Consider the following 9,403-nt stretch of genomic DNA (forward strand, 5'->3'; position numbering starts at 1 on the left):
GTTGGAGAATGTGTTTAAAGTGGAACAAATGCACGAGGGTGTAACAAGACCCCAAAGCCTTCTAAAGAAATAACGACACCCCTGTGAAAAACACTAATGCAGAAACGTTTGTGGTAAGGGAAGGAAAGTCAAGATTCTTTTTTTAAGCAGATTTTCTAAAGTTGTTCATCTTACCTTTGCTTTGACACGTAGGGCCAATGCCACATGGGTATTCAGAGCAAAGAGTTAAAAAGGAGGGTGGCTGGGCAGAATATTTTAAAAAGCAGCAGGTACCTAGCAGAGGAAGGCTTAAGGTAGGGTCACCAACACTCAGACCTGGGCTGCATCCGGGAGCTCCTCTAAAGCAAAGCTGTAGTGGAGCTATTGAAATTCAAGACCAGAAGTCTATATTCATAAATACAGAAGATCTGCCCCTTTCCCCACCCCCTGTTCACCAGGTTCAACAAAGGCAAGGGTCCCTGCGCTCCCATTCCTACCCTTCACACTCCAGGGTGCCTTTCTTTTCAGCTGCCCAAAGGACAGCAGCAGAGGCCCACAGGTTTCTTCTTCCTGCAGCATCTCACGGCCCCTGCAGCATCTATCAGCCACCTCCCTCTTTCTGAGCAGCTTCCTCTGCAGTCAGTCTTCAGCCAGGAGTCTTGGCCAAAACACTGACGAGCTTAAGATCTCTGAGGGTGACCCGAAACTGAGGGAAGGGAGCTGGCACAAAAGAAATGAACTCGTGAATACCTAAGAGTGTGGTGTAGGTGGACTCACACAGAGCGAGTGTGAAACAATGTGGTTTTAATGGGGCAGGTTAAAAAAAAAAAATCCATTCTGCCACTTGTCATCCACATATGGGTAACTGGGAGCAGACAAAAATATGGCTTACTTAGCTTCTTCCCACCACCCCGAGAAGCCTTTCCCTCCGCTGAATCCCTGATCAATGCGAAGACCAAAGATGTATAGACTGTAAAAAGTCATCAGAATGAGTGCTGCCAGGGCCAAGCAAAATGCAGGACAGCCTCAGCTTGAAATCCTAGAATGATTGAGTGTGGATGGACCTCTTGATAGTTTTAAACTACCAATGGTAATGTTTCTAAAGTCTCATTATTTGAGACCTTAAAGATTCTTTAGAAACCCCATGCAAGTTCTCTGCTGCAGTCTTTTCCTCTACCACGAAGAAGGAAAGGTTTTTTAGGTACAGAGGACCTCAGGAGTTAAGCCTTATCCCACTCCCACCCTCCTGTCGCGGGGAGGGGATTGCAGTTGCTCCGGGAGCATCTGTGGTATCCGCTCCAAGTCCTTCGCCCTCTCAGCATCACAGGGAAAGCGATGCCGGCTTCTCTGTTTAAAATCTCTCATGTCTCCCCTTCGTTTGCCTCTTTTAAAAAAATATCAGTATGCTGCACCTCAAATGCTACTCTTACCCAAAGAAAACAAAAATTAAATGCTTGCTTAGAAAAATCTTAGGTGTATATCTCTGCAATCCCTCCCTGCAACCGGAGGACTTCCTAACATCATGTGCGTGAAAACGCTCTGTAAACCGCAGGGCTGTATCAATGTGCATTACGGCGTGCACACTGTTTCAGCTCCCTGGGTGTTCCCTAAAAGAAATCCATGGATTTCGGACTGTGCCTGTTATGTGTTTATCAGAGTGACTCGGGGGTAAGAACCACACGGCTATTTTCTGCCCGCCCCAGAACGAGACGTCTCTGGTCCGAGTTCTGCTCCCTGGAGACGCGCTCCGCGCTCCGCGCTCCGGGAGGCAGCAGCAGCTTCCCTCTGAAAATCAGCCACCTGCGTGGCTTGTTGAAATCATCAGGTTGGGCGCTACACGGGTGTAAAAAGAGGCAAAGGGGCTTCTAATGTGATGGAGTTGTCGGTGTCGAGCAGGAATTTATCTTGATGAAGGAGATACAGGCAACGTGTGACAGTCTGAAGTTCCCCGCTGCAGTGCTGGCTGCTGTCTTTTTGCACATCGGTTTTCTCCGCAGCTAGCTCAAACTCCTCCACCTACACGCTTCAACACGCCCAAAGTATGCGAGGCTTCGTTCCTCGGAAAGAAATGAGAAAATCTAGTAACACTACAAGGCTGATAGGAACTGCTCTAAGGGTTTAGAAATGCTAAAATCAACACCTGCAGTGCCCCAGTTCCACGTGTGTGTGTGTGTGTGTGTGTGTGTGTAGAAGGAGCGCACTAAGGAAAAAGAAAAATAACCAGGAGAAAGGAACACAAATTAAAGAAAGTGCCAGAAACAGCTACAAAGAAATAGAAAACTTTCCTCCATATATGCCGCATACATGCAACCTGGGACAATCTTTTGTATCTCCAATGCCCTGGAGGCACTGCAATGTCACCATAAACACCGGGGGTATGATGACCCCTGGTGGGGAAGGAGCGACGGGGAGGGGGAGGGTGTCTCCGAGGTTCCAGGCATATGGAAAACTAAGGTGTCAGTAGGGAATGAGAACTTGTTATTGGGGTCACGATCGAATCCGAGTGATACAGGGATCAAGGAATAAGTAGGATGGGGTGGGGGTAGGGAAAGGAAATGAGTGAGGGGGTACGGGGTCTCACAGAAAACAGAAGCCTTCAGAGAAAAGTGCAGAGGACGAAGCCGCAGCATCCTCGCGGCCTGTGGCTCGCCCCCGCCTTCCTTTTGCGCAGAATCCTCCCCTCGGCTGCAGCAGCGCTCTGCCCCCTCTGGCCCGGCGCGCAGTGATCGATCTAAGGCTGCGTCAGAATCCTCTCCGAGTATAAATACGGGTGGCAGGACAGAGCCGAACTGCACACAGCCATCCATCCTCCCCTCTCCCTCTCTCCCCCGTTCTTCTCTCTAGGCCCCCATCTCCGCCGCCGGCCAGAGGGGCACCGACCGCCAACATGAGTTCCTTCAGCTTTGAGCCGTACTACTCGACTTCCTACAAACGGCGCTATGTGGAGACGCCCCGGGTGCACATCTCCAGCGTGCGCAGCGGCTACAGCACCGCGCGCTCCGCTTACTCCAGCTACTCGGCGCCCGTCTCCTCCTCGCTGTCCGTGCGCCGCAGCTACTCCTCCAGCTCCGGCTCCTTGTTGCCCAGTCTCGAGAACCTCGACCTGAGCCAGGTAGCCGCCATCAGCAACGACCTCAAGTCAATCCGCACCCAGGAGAAGGCGCAGCTGCAGGACCTCAACGACCGCTTCGCTAGCTTCATCGAGCGCGTGCACGAGCTGGAGCAGCAGAACAAGGTCCTGGAAGCCGAGCTGCTGGTGCTGCGCCAGAAGCACTCCGAGCCGTCCCGCTTCCGGGTGCTGTACGAGCAGGAGATCCGCGACCTGCGCCTGGCGGCGGAAGACGCCACCAACGAGAAGCAGGCGCTGCAGGGCGAGCGCGAAGGGCTGGAGGAGACTCTGCGCAACCTGCAGGCGCGCTACGAAGAGGAGGTGCTGAGCCGTGAGGACGCAGAGGGCCGGCTGATGGAAGCGCGCAAAGGGGCCGACGAAGCGGCTCTCGCCCGCGCCGAGCTCGAAAAGCGCATCGACAGCCTGATGGACGAAATCGCTTTTCTGAAGAAAGTGCACGAAGAGGAGATCGCCGAGCTGCAGGCGCAGATCCAGTACGCGCAGATCTCCGTGGAGATGGATGTGTCCTCCAAGCCCGACCTCTCCGCCGCGCTCAAGGACATCCGCGCCCAGTATGAGAAGCTGGCCGCCAAGAACATGCAGAATGCCGAAGAGTGGTTCAAGAGCCGCTTCACCGTGCTGACCGAGAGCGCCGCCAAGAACACCGATGCGGTGCGCGCCGCCAAGGACGAGGTGTCCGAGAGCCGCCGCCTGCTAAAGGCCAAGACCCTGGAGATCGAAGCATGCCGGGGCATGAACGAAGCGCTGGAGAAGCAGCTGCAGGAGCTGGAGGACAAGCAGAACGCCGACATTAGTGCTATGCAGGTATGGCACCGGGCAAAACACTGTGGAGGCGGGGAGGGGGCTGCAGAATCGAGTTAGGATGGGCGGGGGGTGGGGGGAGAGTGGAGGGCGCGCCTAGAAAGTGGGGTTTAGAAATGAGGCATCTGCATGCAGCTGTTAGGGGGTAGAACTTGTCTCCTTGGAGGCTGTGTGGGAGCGGGTGGGGCAGTTGGAGGGCGGGGTGCGGGCGCCACCGCAGTCTGCGAAGACGTGCAGGGTGCAGTTGAATCTCTGTTGCGCATTAAAGCTGCCCAGCCCTGCAGGGGGTTGGGTGGGGTGGGAGAAGGGATGCGAGCAGGGCGTTGCCTCTGGCCTGCCTCTCTGCTGTCCTGAATTCACAAGTTGCTTTGCTGCACAGATTGGACCATCTGATTAATAGACACAGCGACGAACTCCCATTAGTTCTGTGACCAGCATGATTTCAGACTAATTTTACCAACCGCTCCCTTCGCATAGCAGGTAGACAGGAATACAGTCAAAATTGTAGCAGGTAATGATGGTCATAGTAAAACGTTTCTTTTTCTCCATTTTCTGGAGAGAAGAGAAAATAATATAGATACATAGAAAATATTTTAGAGAAAATAAAAAAAATTAAATTTATCTACTTCCTTCTCCTATAAAGAAGTGGATTTCTTGTATGTAACCTGGATAGAGTTAGTCAGTGAATGAGAAACAAAGTTTTCAAAAAAACAAATCTGTTTAGTTCCTTGCAGGCATTTTATGATAATCATTAGACTGTAGTAATTAACAAAAACAAAAAAAAATTCTTCTATTAGTTTTTTTTAAATAATTTTTTGCTTTCATCTCATGCTTTATGAAGCTGGATTTTTTTAGGCAAGCAAAGAAAGGTTTAAAAAGAGAAAAGGCCGTTGTTTCAGGGGAGGTTTTATCTAAGGTGTGCACTTTGATTTTAATTAAAACTATGCCCTTGCAGCTATAGTAAAGTAATAGCAGTAAGGATTTACGCTTGTATTTTTTTTTTGTCTTCCAACAGGACACAATCAACAAATTGGAAAATGAATTGAGAACCACAAAGGGTGAAATGGCAAGATACCTCAAGGAATACCAAGACCTCCTCAATGTGAAGATGGCTTTGGACATTGAGATTGCAGCTTACAGGTAAAAATGGAGGGGCAAAGGTAGCAGCCCTTCAACCTTAGGAAGGAAATCAGACTTCCTTTCTGTTGAATCAGAAATCTTCAAAAATAGTCCTTTGAAATGATTGTGTTCACCTTTTGGCCTTTTCCAAGAGAATTTATCCTGTAATAATGAGACCTGTTCTTAGCTTCCCATTACATTTAAAGTCTAACAGACAGGGTTATTTTAAGGTGTTTTTGGGGTTTTTGGTTTTTTCCTGGTCTCAGTCACAACATCCCCAGTTACTAAGTTCTGATAATTTCCAACCCTGCCTTTGGCTTTCAGGGTGGCACTGGGGAAGGTGTTGGTTGTTGGGCTCAGCACACTTCCTGTGTTCATGATTGTTAACCCCACCCTCTCCCTGCCTCCCCCAGGAAACTCTTGGAAGGTGAGGAGACCCGGCTCAGTTTCACCAGCGTGGGCAGCATAACGAGCGGCTACTCCCAGAGCTCCCAGGTCTTTGGCCGATCTGCCTATGGTGGTTTACAGACCAGCTCCTACTTGATGTCCGCCCGCTCCTTCCCATCTTACTACACCAGCCACGTCCAGGAGGAGCAGATCGAGGTGGAGGAGACCATCGAGCCTGCGAAAGCTGAGGAAGCCAAGGACCAGCCCCCCTCTGAAGGAGAAGCTGAGGCGGAGGAGAAGAAGGAAGAGGCTGAGGCGGAGGCGGAGGCGGAGGCTGAAGCTGAGGCTGAAGAGGAGGGAGCCCAAGAGGAAGAAGGTAGGATTAAAACCAAACCAAACCAAACCCACCCTGCAACTCCAGGTTCAGCCGGGGCATGAATATTTGTTAGGACATTGATAAGATAAATGAAGCCTTGCTTATGCCAAGGAAGTTTTATTCATACATGAGTTTAGAATCTTAAATAATACATTGATCTATTGCTTCAAGAGACCTTTAGTGATAAGCACGTCATTTCTCAGATTGGCTGGCCTCCCAGAGACACACATCTCTAATTAGCTTGGTACTTTTTTGAAAAGAACTTAAAAAAAAAAAATTCTCCTCCTGCTGTCTTTTTATTCCTAATTAAACATTTTAAAATCCATTCATTTAACTCAGTCATTTGGTGTCCTAAAGAACAAAAATGAACACCAAACACACAATAAAAGAAAACCAAGGTCCTGGAGGAGAGCAGAGCATCCAGTACCTAGACATAATCTCATTCTATTTAAATATGTGTTCAGTGGCAAATTATTCCCGGCAGGCATTGTCAGTTGCATGTATTTTGGGAGAAAGGAGCTGAGAGGTTTGGGGGAAGTATTTTGACATTTGTGTTTCTCCACAAAACCTTAGCAGAAATGTTTTGATTGGACTCACGCTGCATTTGGAGTTTGTACATTTGCTTTTTATGTTAAAGCTGCCAAGGAAGAATCTGAGAAGGCAAAGGAGGAAGAAGAAGGAGGTGAAGGCAAAGAAGCAGAAGAAACCAAAGAAGCTGAGGAGGAGGAAAAAAAAGATGAAGGTGCTGGGGAGGAACAAGCCACTAAGAAGAAAGATTGAACCCCCTTTCCTTAACTATTCCAGGAATAATTCTCCTGAAATCAGGTCAATCCCATCACCAACCAACCAGTTGAGTTGCAGATACTATATGAATTAAGAAGTCAATATATGTATAATTCTGAGATGACTTAGGTTGGGCATTAAATGTTGTGCTATGACTTTTCTCCTTCCGCAGAGTATCTGTTTGCTTGCAGAGTGGCTTCCTGGCTTGCTGCCAGCCTGTGCATGGTCCACGCTTATGAGTTCAGGATCTATGGCAATGTGAAAAATTCAGATGTTTACAATAAAAAAAAAACAAACCCTGAATAAATGAATTCACTAATGTTAATGTTAAACGTCATGGAAAAAAAATAGTCCTTCGAACCTTTGGTGGTTAGAAATTAAAGGCCTTGAATTATGTGCTAATAAATAGTAAATAAAGTTACACTGGATGACATTCCTTGCTGTGGTTGTTGACTTAATTCGAATATCTTAAAGAAGGCACCAATATAAGACACATAGAAGTGGGCTATTGACCTCCAAATTTTTTTAAGTCAAAATTTTAACAATGCATTTCCCCCCCCCCTTAATTGGTAATTCTGAGGATGCAACTAGGTCATGAGCATTCATGAAATCTCTCCCCTCAAAAAGTTTACTGATAATAAGCTCGAGTAAATGAGAATCTCTGGGGTTTTCTTTGATAAATAGCTATATACTATGCCCCATAAGTGTCCTATATAATGTTGGGAGTGGCTTTCTTGGAGGCCATTCTGAAATTATGTGATAAATATACGCTCTATGGTAAACAGGTAACTTTAACACTAGTATGTAATAATAAATGCAGTATGGATAGAATATGAATCCCATAACCCTAACCCACCTAGCACTATAACCACATTTAAAATATATTGTCATGAGCAGCAGCTGAAACCCAAGCAAATGATACAATCAGAAGGAATAATTTATTATCTCTGTATAATTTTGGATGGAGTAAGAATATCAAAGTTTATTTGCCATTGCAAACATGTTGCCTGCAATCCTGAGCTTATGACTGTGTTGTTAGCTTAATTGTGTTGCCTCAAGTTAATAGCCTTTATGCCACCTATTTTAAACTTTTTAAGCACTACAGATAACAGATAATGAAATTGTGATCAGTCACTAAAGGGGGGATTATATGCTTGTATGTTGCATTGCCATCGCTCTGCATGTCTTTACTGGGAAATATTCGGATTTCAATGATAGCTCTAACTGGTTGGACATTGCATCAAATACACACCCCATCCATGCTCCCTGTTCACTGTAAAGTTATGAAAGCTCTCGCTCTTGCATTTGATGTGGAATGTTGACGAAATTACTGATTATCCGCTGTTCTGCTTCTGTTCTTACACAATTGCTTTGTCAGCTGATTCTTTTCAATATTTGTTGTTTAGACAACTCTTCAAGGTCATGAATTTAATCTGAAAGCAAAGTGGTTTCCATTTAAAGTTACCTGATGACATCACACTATGTATTTCTAGTTAAATATATCTCACCAAAGCAAATAGGTAAAGTATTTCTTTATCTGCCATGATGCTATGGATTTGAATTACGAAGATTCTCAGTACATTTACTTCTGTAAAGACTAGGAGTTGCCTCAGAAGCCAAGCTTTTCACATTTGTGTTCATTAAACATGGGATGCTGCACATGGTAAAGCTCAGATATATGCAAATTACATGTAAAAAAAAGTAGGCAAATGGAAAGAGCTGGTTGGTTTGAGAATTTCTTGAAGTAAGAACACTGTACCATACTCTATCCTGTGTGCCATAATAAAATACTGAAAAATCTAAACTAAATGGATTTGAAGTCTTTAAAAACAATTTCCTCAAATGTGGTACCTTGGCCAGTCTCCCTCTCTCTCCTGCTCTCCCCAAACTCTAGTTCTCGTTCTGTATTCTCTCCCCTAGCCAATGACACCACTCCTCAGCCATCCAGTTTTGCAGACCAGCGACTGGGCATGACGTCATATCTCCCATTTCCTCTCCCCAATCCCTCTGGTTTAATCTGTCACCAAGTCCTATTGATTTTACTGCCTACGTATCTTGGATCCATCCACATTTTCCTGTTTACACTACCACCACTCTAAGGAACCTCCCAATGTCTTGTCCTCCTTCAGTCAGCACACTAGAGTAAGCTAATCTTTAGAAAAGTGCATTTTGATCATGCCCCTCCAAGAGTTTCCCATTTCTTTTAATATAAAAACCAAAATCTTTAAGGGGATCTTCAAGGCCTGGAGCGACCTGACCCCAAACTACATCTCGAACTTCATCCTATGCATATCCCCTTACCCCTCCCTTACTACTGGTGTTTCAGCCACCCTGGCCCTCTGTTCTCCCACCTGCCGCAAGGTTTCGGCTGATTTCTCTGTCTGGACCACTCATTTTTTCTATTTTTCCCTCAAACTTGCTCAGATTTCAGCTCAGTTGTCATTCCCTTGGGGAAGCCTTCCATGACTGAGCCAAATTTCTTTATTAAATGTGTTTATAAGAACATGTAGTGCTTTACACAGTCATAATCGGTATCTATTTCCATGATCATTTAGTGTCTGCGTCCCCTGCTGTAGAGTGATCCTCAGAGGCATGGCAATCAGACCTCCTGCTCCCCAGCATCCAGCATTGTTCCTACCATGGTAGAGCACAATAAATGTCGATTGAATGAATAACTTCTGGATAGACTAAAATGCCTTCGGGATGACTAGAAAGCCAAGAGTGTTCAATAATCAGTCCTGGTCTAGTCAACACTTTGTGGAAAGGGCAGAGAACCAAAAATCAAGTGTCTATTCCAATTCTAGTGTTGTTTGTTATGGAGGGCTGGC

General features: G+C 46.3%; 1 protein-coding gene across 1 annotated transcript; it reads left to right on the forward strand.

Annotated features, from left to right (window-relative positions):
- Positions 1-2,866: 2,866 nt before the first annotated feature.
- On the forward strand, positions 2,867-7,126 carry NEFL (neurofilament light chain). The gene is made up of 4 exons (XM_022595038.3): positions 2,867-3,913; positions 4,926-5,050; positions 5,443-5,792; positions 6,430-7,126. The coding sequence occupies exons 1-4, from the start codon at positions 2,867-2,869 to the stop codon at positions 6,570-6,572; spliced, it is 1,665 nt and encodes a 554-aa protein (XP_022450746.1). The 3' UTR covers positions 6,573-7,126.
- Positions 7,127-9,403: the final 2,277 nt, after the last annotated feature.

The sequence above is a fragment of the Delphinapterus leucas genome, chromosome 6, assembly GCF_059928025.1.
Source record: "Delphinapterus leucas isolate spDelLeu-1000000601 "Yukka" chromosome 6, BTC_Dleu_Yukka2, whole genome shotgun sequence".
Taxonomy (NCBI): Eukaryota; Metazoa; Chordata; class Mammalia; order Artiodactyla; family Monodontidae; genus Delphinapterus; species Delphinapterus leucas.